Consider the following 22,229-nt stretch of genomic DNA (forward strand, 5'->3'; position numbering starts at 1 on the left):
TAACTTTTTTATGACGAAATTCATCCTGGCTGTATATTAATCCTAAAGCCAAATTTAAATAACTTTGCCGAAGTAGTATTTTTTAAGAGGAAAATTTTGTCGACTTATTTCATTTCTTTGCTGAAACGAGGTTTTTAGCAACCCATCCCACGCACAAAGCCGTAAAAATACTCTCTCTTCTGTACCTCACCCAAAAGTTTCCTCTCCCAGCCCACCATGTCTATTTTTTTAATACGCTCCCTATTAACTTGCTTGTCTGTGTTTTATCTATGGAATCTTGCAATTGATTTCAAGTCCACTTCTAATGGTCGAATCGGCTTGAAATTATGCACACTTGTTTGCTTCTTAAGAAAATGCAATATTCAAAATGTTATATTTTTCGAAAGTGCTCTAATTAATTAACTGAATTTTCGTATAAGTTCATCAGATTCAGGCTTCAATTGGTGGAAGTTAGATATATTTAAATAAATGAAAGATCGTAGCTCTTTTCCAAAAAATAAAAAAATATTTATGGAAAAGTGCTTAGATCTTTTATTTATTTAGATATGAATATTCGTATTTAACCTTCCGTCGGGCGCAATATATATATGACAGAGAGAGCGCAAGTTTTTTTTTACATTTTTCCGCGCCATAAGGCGGCATATTCCCTTGGCCCTTATAGTAGCTTTTTATTTAGGCACGCTCTATGCAATCTTTCACTTTTCGTATGTATGCCGACGGATCAGAGTGATCAGCGGATTATTCAGCATAAGCAATATGATGACGAAAAAAGCATAATTAAGCAAAATAATGGCACAATAAAGCGATATAAAAACATTATAAGATAAATAAGATGAAATAGGAAACACTGATCTTATAGAATTCGCATGCTGAAATACATTGTATTTAATAATACTTAATAGCTTTAAGAGCACGGTAAATCGCACCTTGCTGGATCGGTTTGGGGCCATATGACGGCATGTAAAGTAGAGCATGCATAGCACGAAAGACATCATGGTAAAGTGTTGGACTACATTAATAATGGTACTTTTAACTTTAAAGGTGAACCACTAAGGCGATTTTAAGAGTCACTGTAGTAATGTTTTTTCACATCTGTGCCTGTCTGGCATATTGTGCCTCAACTCTGAAATTCCAATATTGCAATATTGCACCTGACGAAAGTTTAAGAATAGTTATAATTACTTTCAATAGATGGCGTTGGTCATAATTATTTGGCGAAAATTTTCCCTTAAAACTGCGGTTTGATAGGTTTCATGACTCACCTATGAGTGAAATACATAAAATGAAAATGAAATATTAAATCAAAAGAAACACGCTTTTTCCAAAAACAGTATAACATTCTCTAAATGGTAAAAAAATAAGCTTTTCATCTCATGGAGTGCAGTTCGTGACAGCTGATTAGGTTTGTATATTAGTTTTGCGTGACAATCTTTACTTATGGTATTTAGGCTAGTGTAGTAGCTACAATATTGGCCTACCACTCATGGGGGTCGGGTTCAAATCCCGTAGGCAATAGTAGTATTTCAGGTAATGCCTGATCCCTGCTTGGGTGCTTTGTGAAGGCGCTTTTAGAACAACTTTCCTTCCGTCGGGTGGGACACTAAGCCTTGGCCTCTTCGGCGTCATTCATTAAGATCAAGCTAATGGCGAGGCAGGTTTCTCTTCACACTACCCTTCCATATGGCTCATATGACTTTAGCTGCCGGTTGCCTCCTCAAAAGATTGCCCTTATCCTTACTCACCTATCAGGCTCTCATACGCAATTCTAATAAACCTAAGCAGTAACGGTCAGAACTCCGAGTGATGAAAACCATACCATTTTTTTCTTTTCATTGCGTTTTATTTTGAACTTGGAAAATGCGTGCTTTTTAGTTTTTTTTTTAATGGGAGAGTTTTGTACCACGGGACACTTTTTCAATTTTTTTACATAAAACACAATACATATATTCACTGAGTATTCAGTCTAATGGTAGAAATTCAATCCTTCAGGATTACTTCACATAATTTTTCAGTTTTATACTTTTACCTTTACTATTAATGGATCTAATTAGGACCTCTAAAATTGTTTACAATTATTCGTACATACATCATGTTCATATACCTCGGAACACTACCTATTGTACCATGGAACACAATTTAAATTGGAGGGAATAGTAGCGAAACTCGTGAAAAATGAAATCAATTTAATAAACATAATCAAAATGTTGATTCTTCCGTTGAAGGGCTGATTACAAAAAGACAATGGCATAAAGTCGTCGTCTGTGAATACACCACGATCCAGAGGCAAAATTCCGGGAGTCTTAAATCCACTGATAATGTATTCGATTATATATTTTACAGATATCTCCTATGAAAATATGTTCCTAGGTACATCATGTGCTTGAGTCCCTTGGTACATTGAATTCCGGCTGATTTTTCAGGTTAACAATACTTCTAACATAACAAATAAATAGCTAATACCACTCACCATTAATTATACTTCAATTTTACCTGTGCTACGATGATCACTGCTGGTGTGATAGATTTTAGGTAAAACACTTCGATATGAAACAGAAAATACTTACTTCTCAGCGTCAAAAACTTCAAAGTAGCGCCTCCTTTGTAAATATAACCCAAATGATCTCAAATTGACCTATGTTACTCTCTGGCGCATCTTTCACATAATAGCTTACTTTAAAGCACCTAAGTCGAAGCACTTGCCGATATCCTAGTGTTCATAGGTACACTATGCCCTAGGTACACCATCCTCCCCTACATTTAAATTTCCCTTCCTCCCCGTCTGCGTCACCTTCTCCATTCTTCTGCACACTCGCATTGCAGACGACTCTCAAGTCTTATTATCCCTACAACTTTTTTCATCGACCACGCTCCTGCATCGTGAAATGCTACACAATTATACTCTGTTCATTTTATCTTTGCGGGTATGCTGGTGTGGCTAAAGCAATTTGAGGTGAGGGGAGGTTTCTCAACACGTGACTTTTCCTTTGCCAATCAGAGAACAGCAGGAGTGACCTCAGTCAGTCGCTCTCCGACCTCAATCGAGTTAACATCGTGGAGCAGTGTTGCCAAACCTCACGCGTTCTCCTAGTACGTCTTTCACCAACGGTGCCTCATTCTGCGTGGTAGCTGACAATGCAGTGGGCTTCTGTGAAAGGATTATCCTCCATACCTTCCAAATAAATAGGTATATTGTCTCGGCATCGGTGCCAAAATACCTGTGGCCACCTATGACTACACGTTTCTAGTGACAAAGTAGGGTGGCAATGTACATTTGGCAACGTTATGTTCGCTCCTCCTCTCTCTCTTGATACTACCCCTCCTCATTTGCGAAGAGTATCCGTGCTCTCGCGAAAGCTCACCCGCAAACATAAAGTGAATATAATATAATCCTTTCATGTTCTCTCCACCCCCTATACTTTTAACATTACGGTCCCACTATCAGCTCTCTTCCATAAGGCTCTATAAATTTTCTCCGTCCTTTTATCCACAGTTTCGACGTTCGCGGACGGGCTTTCACAAAGGCCAAACTGTGGTCGGACGAGCACGCTTTCGGGCCGCGCGCTTACTTCGTGACGGTGTCACGACCCGCGCAGCTCACCCTCGACGCGGTCATCGAAGAGGACGAGGGAGCTTACAGGTGTCGCGTGGACTTCAAGAATTCGCCCACCCGCAATTCCATCGTCAATCTCACCGTCATCGGTAAGTGCCCCTCGTGGTGGTAATTATCATTGTTGTAGCATACTTGCTAGCTAAGAACAAATACCGATAAATAGAATATTTCGACTTCTGCGCATGCAAACAAGTACGGATATTACAATAAAGGAGTTTGAAGCCGCCCACTTGATTTCGCCACTTGCTTCGCTGGCCGTATAGCGATCCATATTTCACGAGCAAATACACCATAATCAAGGCTAGTAATAATCAATTTTCAGAAACCGAGCCGAGTAAATAAATTTATGGCTAATGTTTTAATGGAACAACAATCCATTGTCCTCAGCAGTAATGAATTGCAGGCCTTCCTTTGTACTCTATTTTTTTAATCCGTTTAATCTGGGGGTTTTAGCTGTCTCCTTCTTTCAAATTACTACTGTTTAAAAGGACCTCTTCAAAATAATCTGAAAATTAGCGAAATTATATAATGTCATGGCCATATTTTGAACCAATCGGCTATCAATACTTCAGGACAACAGATTGGTTAAACATCCAGGTAAGATTTAATGACGCTGTCACGGTAGTCAATGCTGCTAACGGTAATGATAGGGATTCCTAACGGAAATAATAATCGAGGATAAAACAAAATTCATTAATTTAGTTTTAATTATTTACTAGCGATGATTTATATGGCAGTAAGTGACTTATACTGGTTTATTTTAATGATAAGTTTTACCCGTATCATTTTGCGTCAATCTAAGGACCAGAATGCCTCCTTAGAAGTTATAACCAAGAGAAGCTTATAGTTAATGCATTAGTAACTAACGAATGTGGAAAGATTCAGTTTTGGAAGAGATTTCCTCGATGTTTTTGCTTAACTTTTCTTTTTTATACTACTTTTGGACTTGTCATACTGCCTTTTAATCTTCGTGGCTGGATTTTTGGATTTGACGTGAGGAAATAAGAGATATACACTTATGGAATGCCCTTGTCATATTGTTCGCTAGAGAAATTATAGTGAAAAGACCGGCTGCAGTTCGGCTTGCATAGTCTTTTCAAATATGGCCACACAGCCGAGGTAGGATGCCATGAAACCATAAAAAATTAAATGTTGCACCTGTTGGCACTACGGGCTACATTTTTGGCTGTTTCAATCGTTGGCTTTCGAAGAAAAAGTTGTATCATATATATCACACCAGAGGGTAATTTTACAGGAATGAATGACTATTCATCCTCATACTGCAAGTCTGCTTTTGGTCTTCTCGTTATCGTTTGGGAAGGCCAATGTCTAGAAGATTAAGTTGTGTTACGTAATTTCTGCTACTATGTCGCCTATCCAAGTTCCATCAGTCATTAGGTCACCTGTCGCGCACCTTAGTCGTGCCAGAATAAAAGAACTGGCGCGTACGTACAAATATTTCCCTGACCACGCAAAAATGAAAAATACAAAAAATACATTTTTCAAAAAGTAACGTTTTTACCGCCAGTACTCGATGGCAACGTTTCCGTAATTATACTAACAATTTATACGTTAGTTTCGTTTCAATAAGTTATAATTGTGAAACAAAAGAGGATATCAAATTTAAATGGATTGCAAAAACAAAATTTTCAGCATGGAATTGTTTATACGAGGGTAGCCTTTTAAGTGTCGGGAATGAAGAATACTTGAAGAGGTACACTAATGAAATTTTTTATTTTTTTTTCAAAGTACTCCCCACGATAGTCAATGCACTTTTGCATTCGATGGAACCAGTCGTTATAACATTTATTCCATTCCGAAGTAGGGATTGTCAAAATGGCTGCTTTGCAGGCATCAACCGCTTCTTAAGACGTCTGGAAGCGCTTTCCTCCTAGCATATTCTTCATTCCAAGGAATTTTTCGTTCGGCCCTTACCCGTCAGAGATCAGGGTACGACATTTTCAGTGTGATCTCCTTGAGCTTTTCACTTCGGAAACACTAGCATGTGTTTTATCGAACATGGATGGTTTTCAATTTTTCACTCGGCCCTTACCCGTCAGCGAGCAGGGGACGGTCTCACAAGCTCAACGTAACTTGCCCGTCCCTACCTTCGATCGCAATGCCATTGTTGACGTTCTTACTCGCGCTTAGTGTTGGAATTTTTGAATGACGAGGATAAGAAATCGTCTTAGACGATACTTTGTAAATTTCGTTGATATTTGTAATTAAACGCAATTGTAAATTTCACACTTGTTTTAATGCTCACCGACCCGGCTCTCTGCCATATTCTGGTTATATTCAGAGCATTATTCTAGGTGAGACCAAGAAAATGATACTGAGCTACCGAAACCTGAAAGTTTGTAATTATAATAAAACTTTATCATGAAGAATGAGGAAGATTGTATTGTACCGCGAAGGTCCGTGTTGATAACTTTGCGTAGTCACCTTAAATGCTCTAATGTGCGAAATTCAACCGAGGAAAAATATAGGGTTCTAATTCAAGTAAGGGGGAATGATTTTTACCTCTGTGGAATTTCGTACATTTGTGCAACGAGGAAGTTGTTTCTTTTCCTGCCATCAACTGGAGAATGGAAGGCATCTGACGGAACAGTTAGGAAAGTCCTTTTAGGGATTTGCAATGTCAAGGGTGAATGGACGACCCATTTAATCCTTGTCGAACTTAGTTTGCTAAGCAACGCTGACTGATGCAATTATCTCCGTTCAATTTTTCGACGCATCTGTCGAATCTTTTACCTTCGGCATCGGTACAAGCGTTTTCATTAAGGACAAGATAAGTTGGGGAACAGAAGGCTTGACAGCCACAGCGGAGGGGATGTGGCCGACCAGGCAAAGCTAGATTGTAAAAAAAGAGATTCATGGGGACTGCACAGAGTAAGCCCTAAAAGCTCAGTCTGAGTTGACTCCTTTAAAGCAGCAGTTCATAGCTCTAATCTCAAATTCTAAATCGAAAGCTCAGACAAAAACAAATGTAGAAATTTGAATCCTTTTCATAATGTTTCGAAATAGATATGGGTTGTACACATGTGTAGCCTCCGTTTCTTTGTAGAAAGCTTTTGGTTCACTTCACATTGGAAATTAATTTCCATGTGGCCATCGAAGAAGTTAGTTGCACAATAGAAATAGCCACATAAAGTTGCTTTTATTTTCAGATAAATTCGAATGTCTTTTTTAAATTTTTTTAGTTTATCTTTTAACTGAAAGCGAATGATTATGCAAGATCATTTTTACTGTAGCTATTCCCTAGAACCTGTTGTAATTGTTTCTTGGTAACTATACGCAACGATAAGAAAATCTCCTATTTATCAACTTACGTTAGCACCAGTGCTCCATGGCGTGAAAATGAATATGAACGTTTTTTACGCACCGGAAAGTCACCTGTTATGCACCAATAAAAAAAAGTCGCCACAGTCAATTGTATCGATCAATTGCTCGATCTTTTGGTGCTCAGTTATTTGAGACTGCCTATCTGAAATAATGCACATATAAATGTTCGATCACGATGTCCCATGTATTTTAATGCTAAGGCTATCACCGTATTTCGTCGTTAGACTTCACTAGCTCGGTATAATTAATAATTTTTGCAGCCATTGTCAGCATTAAGTAAGAAAATGAAAATAGTCAACGAGTGGCTGCAAGAAAATAAGGCGAAAAAGGGAAATTCTGCTTTGTTAAATGAAAAAAAACAGCTAGAATATTCGAGCATCAAAAACCCATATCCGTATTAAAAGGTCCCTGGAGCGTGGGGAGAGGGGACCGTTTTTCCTCATTCATCCAGGACTAATTAATAATCAAGCAAAGTCCTATTTTTTACTTAAAAACTTACACTTCAAGTAACCAGAATACAGGAGACGTTTCCCTTCAGGATACGCGATTAGGTCTCGTAAACATTCAGTTATCCGGGTTCATTCCTCTATTCAATGCCGTTTTTTCTCTCCCACATGCAGTCTTGATGTGCGGGTCCGTTCGCTGGGGAAAGTTCGCCTTTGGCCAGACCAAGTGGTGCTATCGGTCCTTGGGCCTACTTCGTCAGTACCCCGGCCGCCTTTTTGCCTAGTGTCCGGAGAGGATGAGGTGTTCTATAGTTGCCGTGAGGACTTCCTTCCATTCCGCAAGAAATTTCTTGGGCGTTTTTATCTTCTATAGGTAAGCCGCCTTTTGTATAAATCCATTCGCCACAGTTTATTTTAACATTTTATCCGACTGTAGGGCAATGCACTCAATGAAATAAACGGTGGAAATAACTATCGCTAAGAATTTTGAAAAGCCCTTGTCCACCGAAGCATGGACAAATGAAAATACATACTGACGTCTTTCAGGCACTAAATGGAAACATCACCTTTCAAAATCGAGTAAGGTACGTTTTAAATCAAACAGAAATCTAAACATTTTTACGGAAAATTTCGTTCTCAGTTAATTATTTACTCTCTCATTCACATAATGAGAAGACGGTTCAAAAATAATCATATAGTACGCTGCGTAAATGCTGATATATCTGCATTGCTCCATCGAACATATTTAGAATGGGAATGGGTTTCTCCTCTTAGATTAGGCTGGCTATTTTTTACCGTTTTACTGATATGCCCTGGAAGGTAGTACAGGAACTGGTTTATAATATCTTCGAAATGAGTGTATCACGATTCATTGGGGATACTGTTAAATTTATTTCTTTAATGAACTCCAAAAACAGCACGAAGGTTTTTTCGTTGGGTTCAGGGTAGTAATAATTATACATAAATTCATAAATAACGAAGAACAACATGGTTAAAAGACATGGTACAATGGAAAAAAATTAGATAGAGAGGCACTGTAACCGACAATGTGAATTTAAGCGATTGTGTGAGTCACATAGTATGTCATGGGCACAAGAAGTGACAGAGAAGGGAAAATAAACGTAAAATAGCGATCGTTGGGATATTGGCAGATTAAATTTAGGTTGGTAAGAAGTTTCTACGCGGCAGGTTGTGTGGGCTAGAATTTGCATTGAAAATAACGAAATGAGATGGGAGTAAAGGAAAGCTCTATTGATAATTGAGTGAAGAAACATGAGGTCAGATGAGATTTGGATGTGGGTGGTAAGAGAAGATAGGCTTAGTGAAAGAAGTATTTGCTAACAAGAGGGAAGCCATTACCAAGATACGAACAGTTGAACTATATTTTAAAAGAAATGCATAGCACGGTCGAGAAGATCCCTATTATCAACTAGACAACTTTCAGTCTTATTGCAGTTGTCTTTATGATTGTACATCGTGTTCCGTTGAAGGCTTAACAAATTTTACTCATCAGTTGGTCCAAATACGCTGATTCTCCGATTTCTGAGATTTGAAATCATACGACTGCGAACAGATTCCTGCAGCGGCCCCCATCGCTGTGTTTAGACTACGTACAGTGAACTATGAATAGTGTGTTTGTCATACTCTCATATAAGTATCCCATTCTTTATTCAAGTCATATTTTTAAGCGTATGTTCTGAGAAAGATGGAGTTCAGTACGCGAAATCCGTTGAGCATCAGCATTTATTGAATTTTATCAAGTTAAGTGAGAACTCCTTTCACCTAAGGAAGGAACTTAAGAAGTCATCCGGCCTTGGGTTGATTTCAGGAATGTGCCAAGAAGTGAAGGAAGTAAAAATGGTTTAACTGCCGTTGTAAAGCTCAGAATGGCCACCATAACTTACATTTATTCGCACCCGCTGAAATGTGGTTTACAACCTTGTTCTATGAATAAATTATAGATGATAAATCTCGTGTCTTTACCTTCCGGCCCCGGACCGCAATGTTTATGGTCGAGGCATACCGTACAGTAGGAACACACATAAACCTGTCCTTTCCTTGTATTATTTCTGGTGAAATCTGGAGGAATAGGAAACGTGAGACAACAAAGATACGTCGAGCTTTAGCACATGTATGACTACCTACATAAAACAGCTTATACAGTAAATTTCAATGCCAAAAACTTAAACCGTGTAAAAATGGAACCCGTGTAAGAGTAAATTATTATCATTTTCACCATGAAAAGATTCGATTAAAATGAAAAAGATATTGGAGAAAAGGGTGATGCGTTTGATGAGTTAAATCCTGTTTTTTGGCAGTGATGGTTGAATTATTGTAGATACAAACTCAGACATTTATGGTAATGCTGCTTTTTTTGCAATGTAACATTTTAGTTCATTGTTTTGCAATTGTTATACCGTCACTATTCAGTTGATTTCTTAATGAAAAACATTGTCGTTGATTGGTAAAATAAATGGAGTTTTTCGTTATTTAAGATATATGTTTGGCAATCGTTCGCATTCCCACCCCACTATTATTCATTGTCACATTTCCACGAGTAATTACTGGCTTGCGAGAAGTGTAAGTGAAAAAAAATATATTTTTTACCCTCTTATCTATTCCCTCGATTTTCCGGTCGATCAATCAAGGGAGGCTAGGCGGTTGGATTTTATTTCCGGATGACTTGGAGTGACTCTCATACATGTTTTTGACTTTGACTGGCATCATAGAGTATCCTAGGGCGATCCTGCAAGCAAAAATCTATTTTGTAGTCTTTGACCTCTCCTCTTTTTCATGATACAATCCAATGATTCTCTGAATTTAATTTCCGATTTGAAGAATACGAGTTATAACGAATACATATTTATTCTCTTTGTAGCTAATTTTCCCGTGAATGAATCCAAAATCATTAGTATTAACACTGACTGGCGTTCTCATATTCCTAACTTGGAGCTAGCAGGGAAAATGACGAGCGAAATTTTGTTTCAATATTAGGTACCTACTGAGGTAAAGCCACATTCCGCGTGTTTCTCCCCGGTATGGAAAAACCAAGAGGGTACTGCAGTGTAGGGTCTGAATACACGTTCACCTTCTACGTAAAACAATATTTCAGTGCATGCTGTATGGATCATGTATCCTAGAAAATAACTTTTTACCAGTTAAGACACATTTACTAAATTAAAAAAAAATTGATCATTTGAAATTAAGTATTCTTCGTGGTAATTATGCACTACCGGAATGCGTTTAGGCTATCCAAGTGGATGACAGATTTTTTCAGGTAACTTCCCAGCTCAGTGGCTCCACCTGATACCTACGTTTCGATAGCAAACATCCTGTTGTCGTCCTTGGAGATCTGAGAGTTATTCAACGCAAGTATCTATGTATCATAAAGCCCCTTAACGACCACTCATTCATTCATTCATTCACTCACTCATACAAATGTTTGGGGTGAATGAGACGAGATACGGCAAAAATTCTAATAAATTCTAAAATTGTCTGAAACCCCAGGAAAAATTATGAAAACACTAAATTTACAATTATATTTCTGTCTATTCATATAAAATTGAGTATGGGGATTAGTTAAAAAAATTGCCACCAAATTCCAATGGCGGCGCGGCAGTCATACAAACGAACAATCATAGCAACATATTTGTTTATGCAAACAATTGGGAAAGAAGATAAAGGAATTAAACTGATAAATATAAGGAAGGAAATTAAGAAAGTAATATTTGAAGTGTCTATTTCTTTGCGTCTTCTTTCCGCAAGAACAAACATCTGTTTAAATCAAAGCGCAATCAAATGAAAAGCGGAGAAGTATGAGGTAGGAAATTAGTTATTGTTTTGGTATATTACATCGAAAGTGTGGTGTTTATTAATTTCAAAGTCAACAGTGTACTAAATGCCAATTTAGAAATATGATTCGTGCTGTTTTCTATAGTTCGTATCTTATGGGCGATACACGATTGTAGTAGAAAGACTTTTAAACAAGTCTTACATAGTATAGGTAGGTAAAATTGATTATATTTTCATTTTTTGTGATGGTGATAACTTTTTATTTTTGTTTACGTTCTTTTTTCCGTTAAAGTCCTTTTTAATGTACAATGTTATCCGTGAGCTGCAGGAGTGAATAGGCAGTGAATAATACAATATGGAAGATAAGTGCAAATAAAGGTATTCCTTATTCAATTATTTGTCTTGCGAAAATCACGTTTCCTTGAGTGACTAAGTCATTCAGCTGTGAAAATTATCGAAATCTTGACATTCACAATGTCTTGTACACCAAAAGCTGTGATCCGTTACTCACCAGATTTATTGCGCATTGCGTTGGATATTAAAGCTGAGATATTTGTTTATCCCGATTCATTAAAACTTTAAATAGAGGTATTTCTGAAGTGAAATCATTAATAATATTTTAATAATATCACGATCAATAATATTTCGATAAAACTCGTCAAACTAGCCCCAATTCATGCTAAGGCGCATTTGTTTCTGGATATTGATATTCAGTCCCTACATAATTCGCTCACGAAGGGGAACAGCTGTTACATCTTATTCGTATATCAAGAATTTGGTTGAGTTTTGTGGAAAATAAATAATAAACGTGTTTTTCATTGTAATTCGTAAAGTCGTTATGTTATGATATTACGTATACATTGGGTGTTACAGTGGAACGTGGTCTCAACGTTTTTTGTATTTGAATTGAATAAGTTAGAGAAACTCGTAGAAATTTATTTTACTTTTTCAGCCCCTCAGTAAAACGTTTCTCTTTATAAATATTTACATTCATATTGTAGCCTACGTACCATGCGCTCGTTTTACGTGAAAGTGGAAATATTGCTTATACCTAAGCTAGCCAGCTTAAAAGTAAACGATCGTTAAGTAACAAGTAGCAAACAAAAAGTGTAAGACCTCCCACAGTGAGCATAACAGGCCGCAGGCCTTTTTCGGGGGAGCCTAGGGGGGGCAGAGCCCCCCCAGCGAGCAAAGCGAGTCTCGGGATATATAACCGAGTTTCATACTGACTCAGGCCTAATATCCTGGATTAGAATGCAGAGGTCAAGAGAGTTAGGGCATTACGGCAACGCAATTCTCTGCACATCCGTGCATATTTTGGGTATTGAAACCACCTCTAAACCAGCTTTTTGGGACGGAATTTTGAATGAAATATATCCAACTCAACAACCATTAACAAACCGCTGAAATACACATGCCCAAACAATCGAACATCATTATCGCCAACAAATACTGAAGCAAAACTCGAGCCTTCGTTATGGCAGATGAGGACCTAGCTTCACTGCCACCGAGGTCGGGTCAAATAGAAAACATGTTCGGCAGGTATCAAATGGAAGGAATTCAGCGAAATTTTTCAAGTGGCCTTACAGGATGGCATGTCAATCGTGTCACTCTCTCACGCGTAGCGAACAAAACTGTAAATAATTTTCTTTTACAGCTGGTCATTACTAACAACAATTCCATTGCATGAACCAGCAGGTGACCTGAAGCTGGTACAAAATTGGTTGGGAGAGCTGTTTGGAACAGTTGTTAATTGCCTCAGAGCTCCAATAAATATAATTTACAATTTGCAGGGTTCTTGGTTTCTCCACCGGGTATTTGGCTGCATATCTCCCGACGTTTCGATGAATGACGTGTTCATCGAAAGGTCTTACATCATATTCAATGTATTTTGTGCCAAATGGTGAACTAGAATGGTAATTTGGAGGATTGGCTTTCAGTTTACTTTTTATATGATTGCTAGCTCTACTGCACTCGAGGCATGAAACCAAAGGGACTGCAGTGAGGAGGCCCGATTTCAATCATAAAAGGCTGATTTCCGTTGCCAGTTAGGTCGCATTTTAATCTGATTTCAAAAATATTCTGAGCGTGGTGATAATAGCTGCGCGATCCTCTTTTTTCCCAATATTTTGCATTGTAATGTTTGCGATTGCGGGGAATGGTGTTGAAAAGTTATCAATTTCATTGATCACATCTTTATGCATAAAAAATTCGGTTAATACCCTTAATTATATATTATTTCTCAGAGAAACTCGGATTATTTTGTCCGTCAGCGACGCGGGTAACAATTTCTTTAAACCCATTTAAATGGGCAGTGGGTGACAACACATTTATAGGCCGGCTTGTGGATCCTCTTTTGTAATAATCGTGCATAAAACTGTCATGAATGACAATAAAGTTTGATTTTTCTACATTTCCAGTGACATATTCCCCGTAAACATCCCGTTCCTTGTGGGTTCCGTGTGGCCATCACCACATGGTTCTACTGCTAAAATACTGTTATCTTAAGACCCTTACCTTTTCAGCCGTTTGATGTAAGCCGTGGGAGAATGGTTGAATGCTACGAATCTATTGATTTAATAAAGATGATTCACCGAATATTATGCGGAAATCCTGTGGGTTATAAGGCCGAGTCCTTTATTATCAATATAATCAATTCCCGGGTATAACTAAATAGGATGGCGGTCCCTGGAATTCGTTATAAGCGAGTTTAACGGTATTTTCACGGTATTCACCTCTGCATTTCACCCGGCCTCGCCGCACGCTCTTCCCGCGGGGCTCAGGCTATTAATTGGGCAGCCTTTTCCGCTGCTCTTCTGTTTGCCGCTTTGCGGAAGGAAGGACGTTTGAGTATTCCACGCTCGCGGCGTAAGTCAAACGAGGGGATCGGCGAGAGAATAAAATTAAGGGCCGTGTGCTGCGAGTGGCCGTAGGACGTTCCTAAGGGTATCCGAGAACGTGGAGTGTAGGAATTTTTTCCGGGCTTTGCGAGATTAGGTGAATTCAGGTGATGAGGTACGTGTGGGATCGCAGATGTAAGACTGCCGTAAGGAACGAATGACGGGAAGGGTTGAAGTTAATTAGAGGGCAAGAGACCGCGGGATCATGTGTGAGTGCGGGAGTAATGAAAGGAGTCTGGGAAAAGAATGGCTCGCGTCGGACTTTGTTGAGGATATTCGGGTCTTCCCAGATGAGAATGGGTGTACGGGAAGCCCAACTTCCGGGTACTGGTGGTGGAGGCGTCGAATTCGAACCTGATTCTAAGCCCCTTTCACCTTTCATCTTTTGTAAACGATGCTAATAAACACAATGAAAGAGTAGTTAGATTACTTGAACAATTAAGAATAGTTATTTTTCGGCGAGAGGCAGAGAACATCGTCCAAGAAACTCTCCAAGAAACTAGGCTCGACAGCAAAGATAAATTAAGATAGATATTTTGCCGAACGGATAGGTGAAGATATTTATTTTTCCCCTGAACAGTAAAATACTTGAGTAAAAACTAGGTAAAAATCAGTACTTTAACATCTTTATTTATTTTTCATTTTTTTAATAAATTGTGTGCGAAAACCCACTTCCCTATAGATCTGGTGATGACACTTTCTATCATTTTTGTCATTTGAGAAGGCACATGCCTCCTGTTCATTATTTATCTTCTCTTTTACGAATGGGTCGTTCACTCCTAATGGAAACCCATCAAAAGATTTCGGTTGGTAGTAAAGAAGCCTAAGGTATAAATGCATAACAATCTTCCTCATTCAGCCATTCTCTCGTAAGATTAAAATAAGAAAAAGGCACCAGTTGCCACTTACTTTTCAAGGGTCGGTTGCATCACCCGCGTTATGGTGCATTGAAAAGTTCCAGGAGAGGCTTCCATTGCGGGAAGAAATAACTGACTAGTGTGTAAACAGCACGGAAACACGCGAGAACCGTGCGCAAGGCCGAGGAATAGCTGAGTTGCGGTGATCCGTTCGACGAGAGTTTGAGAAGACGTAAAATTATACGCGAATCGATTAAGCCCAGGGGTGGACAATTGTTTGGGCTCGAGGGCCACTTCGCATGAGCGGAGGTTACCGGAGGGCCACACCGTTGACAATGATTTTATTCATCAGTTAAAATTCATTATCTTTAATTACAGAAAAAGTATAAATTGTATATTAAAAATAAAACAATAGTGGCTGTTCTATTCTACTTATTTATTTGGTTGATTTTATATTATTTAGATTTCTAGCTGCTAGCATATTCAATTATATAATTAATTTAAAGAGACAAGTGTTCTCTTTCATTTTTTTTTAATTCTAGTGTCGGGCCATCACAAACGCTGTGGCGGGCCGCTATTTGCCCACCTCTGGATTAAGGCCATCGTATTTCGTCGAAAATAACTCCGAAAGTAGTTGTCGGATCAATTAACGATAAAATTTCAGTCTCATTATTTTTCAAATGGCAACATTATAGAAAATGTAAAAAAGAAAAACGAGCCGATTGATAATAATAAGAAAAGCGCTGCATGAATAAATAACGTTGTCACTCGCACGGGTGCAATTAAGTACGTATAGACCAACGATCGAAAATTCGCTTTGAAAAAATCACTTGGCTTAGCTGCGATTCGAACCCGGATCTCCCTATTGCCAGTCAAGTATCCTACCAGTCACAAAACTAAGCCATATTCCTCCAATGTGAATCTCAGATTAGGCTTTTAGAACAAGGTGTTGACGTCTTTAGTCCACTCTGGTACAGGAAGCGAAATCCATTCATATCCATTCTGTGATTGTGCCTGCCAAACTCACGCGAACGATTGTGTGAGGTATTACAGGTACCCCATTTGTAATTCATAAATTATGGGCTCTATTTTAGTCTTTCCTATAATTCAACACCATGGCTCTATTTTAATGATATAACACCTTGTTTTGCACAACTTAAGCCACATTTAGGTTTTTATATCGATTTTTTGCGAAATGACAGGAATATTTCATATTTTGTTATTGTAACTGTGCATTGACTAACATGCTATGAAAAAAACAAGTACAATAGGCATCATCATGTAGAAGATTGGCGTTGTTGAAGTTATAATATAATAAAATTCTTTGTATTCAACTTTTATCCCTAAAGTATGTAACAAACGTGTTTTTTTCCTCCCGCCAACAACTCTGCGGGGTAACTCAGTTACCCCATCAATAAAAATTGAAGTTTAATAAATAATTTAAATGCAAAAAAATCATTAGTCGCTTAATGAACGACTAAGTGGTTGAGCTCAAATACGAAAACATCAAAGGGCGAAATTAAAAATTAAAAAAATTATGTAACATTAACATAATTTGGGGTACTACGATATGCCGCACAGGGACGGAATGGATACTTAGGTACTGTAGGAGGGAAAAACTCTAATTTGTCGCTCTTCCGCGACGGGCGTTCTTCAAATCAATACATGAAACAAATGACTTCGTACGCCGTTACGCGCATGAGTGCATTTATATACTTGCCCATGCCGAATGATGTGCTATATTTGTTCCCTTGGATTAAAGATATGGCACTACTAGAATATGCGGGTTATAATGTCCACTGTACCTTCGATATATGGAAGGTATGTGGTTTTACGATCTAAAGGACACGAAAGACGCGTTGCGTTGGCTCCATTTTAAGGTAAACACGGGCATAACTTCAAAAACAGTGCGTCAAGGTGATTAAAAAATAATCCATCCCGACGTAGCTCACTGACGTGCGTAATTGACTTCGATCTCATTGGTTGCTTTACGTTCGCTGCTTCTGCTCATCTCCAGGCTTGCTGCGAGCATTATGAGTGACGCTGATCCCCCTTCCGGCAGAGCAAATCCTCCGACCTGGACTTGGAAGTTAATCGCCGAGGGGCCATCCTATGACTCCCTTTATGGCCTCAACCGGTTCATAGAGGCAGCGGGCACGAGGTGAAATTATTAATTCTGTGAAATGCAATGACCTATCCCGGGGATAGGCACACAGCAGGCCTCATGCGAGTCTATTGAGGACGCCGGACATGTCTGAAACTTGACCCATCAACGTGAAAATTTCTGGTCATATAGATGGTATCTTAACATTAGTATCTCAAGCATTATAACTTAACTCCTTCCGACATGTTTTTTGGCAAGCATTAAGTTTCAGAGTTTCATAGTCGATTTTCTATAAAACTTAGAACTAATCCAATGAAATCAACATTCAATTTAAAATACTATTCAATAAATTGCTTCAATCACTAATTCGATCGTTAAATGTGAAGGTTGATTTATAAGGGTGAGGATATCAAAAACGAAAGACGTGGTGCGCATTTTAGGCTATAAATTAGTACTAGCTGGTCAGTAGATATCATCCTTGTCTCTTAGCGAAAGCGAATATAATCTCACATGCGCATCATGTTTTTCTTTTTTGAAATGAGCTTCCAAAAGGCATTTTAACTTTTTCATGAAATATATTTTGAAATTTTCAATAATTTCAGGGACCGCAGGTCATTATTTTCATCTTTTCAATTAAAATTGTTTATTTTTTCCTTAAGGATTATGTTTTATAGTAATAATATGTAATATATAATACTCCTAGGTATTACCCAGATTTGGAGCGAGTGCCCTCTTATTTTGTGCAACCCACAAGCATAGAGTAATCATGTGCTTAACTCATGTGGATAACGGTATTGGTTGTTGAATATTGTTGTTATGGAATTTGGTACGTTACCAGTGGAAACTTGGAGAAAATTTCGGTACCAATATGCTTCATTGAGAGATATGCTTATTATGTTTTATGGCTTGTAGGTTTAAAAAAACAAATCTAATCTTGGAATTAAAAAAATTAAATTTAAAAAATTAAATAAGCAATTGTTGAAGGACGGAAAAATAAAATTATAATTCAATAATAATTATTCTTCAAAGGTCTAGGCTTTTTTAGTGATCATGCAGAGAATTAATGAATTCATCCGGCATTTTTCCTGAGGAATAACTAATAGAGAGTAATTTTTGGGAGGTCGCAGTTCCATGAGTGTATAAATGAGCTGGTGGTTAGTGTTGAGCACTAATTATACCGCTTAGTGGGTCAAGAGTACAAAACATCTACGCTTCGGTGTATAGCTGATAGCTCAAATCATTCCACGTGACCAAGCACCATTCATTATTCCTTTATTAACCTAACCTCGTATATGCAGAATGGAATTCAAGGTAATGCAAATTGGATTTAATTAGAAATATTACGCGTCGTCGAATTTAATACTCTGGTGCATAGATTTTCCGGTCTCGGTGGTGGCGTGCTGATGTCGAAGCCGGAGTTCGCGGGCTCAAATCCAACCTGGGTAAAAATTTCCCTCTCTAATGTATGGGTGTTCTTGTTATTGTGCTCCTGATTCTTCCACTTTCCTGTGTAAAAGGTCCTAATCTGCTATTTTCGGAGTTGTTTCAAAGAAGTAAAACATTAGCAAGCGTCCATAACGCGACTGCTGCAAGAACTTTCGCCAAATTTAATTACCTCACGCGATGTGAAAAACCCTCTGAGGAAAGTGCCTCTCATTGAGGTTGATATTATCTGTGAAGATATATGCTCCCTCAACAAAAAAGTATGGAATGTCCATCTAAGGGCACTTAAGGCATAGAATTAGCTGAAAATAATGCCCATGCGGAGTCACCTGTACTGTTTTTGCGAAAGTTTAACAGAGAAAAAACCTCTTGCTATCCTCGGCACTCCAAACTGGTTTCTCCCAGATTTGCAGAAGGTACTATTCAATAACAATGAAAGATACTTTTCAATTGAAAGGGGCCCACTTAATTGCTTAAATTGGTGCTCGGCTTAATTAAATATTTTCTTATTTTAAGATAGTATTTTATTATCATGGTGGGGCCAAGAATATATTCCGGAAAAAAAATATATTACCTTTGCATAGAATGGTATCCTGTGTCCTTGAATTAAGAATACCCTCTCGGGTAAGTGAAATTAAGAGTATTGTGTTATACTTGGAAATTACTACATACCCAGGATAGATGGCAATATCTTTGGTAGATGATTTTTTTCAGGATCAAATATACCCTATGTGGGAAAGTTGCCAACTTACATCATGGGCTCAGATCCGAAATTTATCAAAATCGGAGTTTATTAATCATCGCCGCCCGGGCCCCAAAGTGAAAGATTTTGCGAATATTCAGACTGAATTTAGATAAAAGCAAATATGGAGAATGAATCATTGATACTAACCCCGTTTTTAGCAATTGACAGTGGTAAATATACAATTCAAGGCTATGTAAACGAAGCTCAAAGTTAAACCAAAGAATTTAATGCTTTTACGATGTGTGAAAATGATCAGCAAATATTGAGCTTAATATGCAACCCGATTGCAATCCAAAATGTTTGCCTTGGGTGGCGCGCGCTCACTCTTGGTGCGATATCCCGGGAACCAAAGGGGAGGAATGAAGGATATATGAGGTGATACAATACAAATGTCTAACGAGTGGAAAAAAAAACAGAAAATTTATTGAATAATTCGAGAGTGATATCTTCAGTTATGTCCGAAAAACACCAAAATGTACCAAAATTTCAAAGCTTCAAGTGGGATGCGGCACGTTTTCCCTGTATTCAATTGCAAAAATAATTTTCACGATTTATTTTCTAACCAAGCGGAACAAATCTGGGGGCTTCCAAAAATAAATTCAAAAACTTTAAAAATAAGGACCTTTTTGATTTAGTTTTACCTCCTTCAAGTAACCCCTCCTCCAGAAATATATCCTCCTCCACACCCTCTTCCTCGTCCCACGTAGACAAATTTCTGACTACAGCCTCGGTATTTGGCACTTCGTGATGGATTTCTTAGAAAATTAAATTTGGCTAAAAGAGGGTGGCAATCTTTTTGAAAGACGTAGAAGAGAGAGATAGTGAGTAAATGTGGAGAAAAGTGATATCATCCGTGGGTGGCACTCTCGCTTCAATCTCTTTGGCTGCCTTTGCCTCTCCGTGTCAACCTTTCAGTCTGCCTTCTTCCTCTTTTATGACTCTTTCCATTCCACTGATTCTGAGTGGCTTCCAGAAGAAGCAGAATGCCAGATGTCGCCAGTTTCCATGAGTGGAAATTAGCCGAGCCAGGCTACTATTCATGCACTCACTGAGTCACTTTATACTCACTCTCTAGGAGTAAATGGAGCATTGGTGCAAAATCCCGAGGATCAGGGTTAGTGGAGCATAGGGATATTTCATTTCTAATTAGGTCGGGCATTCAAAGGGTAGGAGACGCAAAATTCTAACATCAAAGTGATTAACATTGTTAAATGCACATTTTTTTAATATTTTGCGGAATTCTTATTTTTACCTATGGTTTTAATTATCACACCTATTTTATTGTTCATTCCCTCCACGATTTGACATAAGACCAACTCCCTTCCATTTTACCAATAAATCCTATTCCCTCCATTCCTCTCCTATGGCTGCATTCCCAGTAACACTCATTCTAGAAAAATTTATGACTCTCATAAAAGAACTCAGTTTGTGATTTAGCTTCTAACATGAGTGGGTGAGAAGCCAAGGGGTACAAGTGATTTCTAAACAGTGTTAGGCACCGAAATTAGGTATGTAGAACAAGCAGGATCAATTAGATATTTAGGGCTGGTTTTATAATGTCTAGTTAGCGTTAACCAGGAAATATTACAGCCAAAGTTTTATCTGGAGAATTTTTGTAAGCTAGGGTAAGCAAAAGTATTTCAGAATAACGTTTCGTAGAACTCGTATTCATAAAAGCAAGGATTACTTTAGTCCAGTTTTTATGCTACGCAAAATTTTAACCAGACATTATAAAACCGGCCTTTAATGTTGAATTTTATTTTCCACTCGATATCAGCACAGAACAGAGACTCACTCGTATCCCTTGGAAACCAAGTTTTTGTGTATTTTATTACAATTAAGTTTGCCTAGCTATGTTGAGAAAAATATCACTTGTACCCCTTGGCTTCTAATCCTCACATATGTTTTTAAGCTAATCCCCTTTTCTTAAGAAAAATTATTTTATATGAAGCAAAACCTCTGGCATTGCACTTTCATATTTCAAAATTTAATTTATGTTAACTTACTGTTGCTACGGGAATGAGTGTACTTTCTCCATGCCGGCAATATATTTTGAATGTGTGTTTAATCTTTGGATGAGTAGTATTTTTACTGTTCTCTGATTATAAGTGATTAATTATATGATATTATTCATAAATATCTAAATAAATTACCATTTCACGTACCATGAATTCCACAAACTCTATGACTACAAAATAATACTTGCTGCTTCTGGAAGTTTGAGTCGGCATAGTTGCTATGGTAGAGCTTTAGCGAGTTCCTTACTCGTGCTCAACCTTAAAGCGATGCTATGAATTGCTTTTAATACGTTTAAAACATTGAATACCCTAAATATGAGCCTTCGTATCAAATTATTTTTCCAGTAATTGGATCTGAGGCGCTATCCAGCCACTGGATATTAATAACGTCTATTTACTCGTAAATGATGTAAGGGCAATGAGTTTATTCAGCAGTGCATCACATGAAATTCATGGTGATATATTTTATGATTCGTTTAAGCAAAATATTTTAACGTATTTGCTGTCATTATAGCATCGATGTGATACCTAACCAATTTCATGTGCACTTCGACAGGTATATAAAAACAAAAACTTTATTTTTTCTCTAAATAATGATAGCCATCTTATCAATTTGATTAAAATAATTATTCTCTTAAGTATTTAACTATACCCAAATGTATTTGGGCTTGAAATACTACCTTGTACCTTTTTAAATGCATTACTTCTCTTGCAATAACCTTAAAATTACTATTTGAAAATTGGGTTTACTCCCACGAAGAAATACTATGAATATTATTATCATCACGCTGCATGTACAGGAAATGCCATGAAAAACAATGTTTGAGGTAAATTTCACCGCCCTTCACGCGGCAGGCACGAAATATACATACATTCATAATCTCCAACTCGTAGGTTTGTGGCTATCAACTGGTTGTGGCTTCATTGAAGTCCTTTCTCCCTAAGAATGCCATACTTGATGGACCGCGA

The 22,229-nt window shown here is 37.9% G+C and overlaps 1 protein-coding gene across 1 annotated transcript in view; it reads left to right on the forward strand.

The window, feature by feature from the left end:
• LOC124162786 (hemicentin-2-like) overlaps positions 1 to 22,229 on the forward strand; it is a 135,589-nt gene that overhangs the window by 76,994 nt on the left and 36,366 nt on the right. Inside the window, exon 3 of the mRNA XM_046539422.1 lies at positions 3,491 to 3,699. Within this exon, the coding sequence (XP_046395378.1) occupies positions 3,491 to 3,699 (209 nt within the window). The remainder of the gene's footprint in view (positions 1 to 3,490; positions 3,700 to 22,229) is intronic.

This window comes from Ischnura elegans, chromosome 7 (genome assembly GCF_921293095.1).
Source record: "Ischnura elegans chromosome 7, ioIscEleg1.1, whole genome shotgun sequence".
Classification (NCBI taxonomy): domain Eukaryota; kingdom Metazoa; phylum Arthropoda; class Insecta; order Odonata; family Coenagrionidae; genus Ischnura; species Ischnura elegans.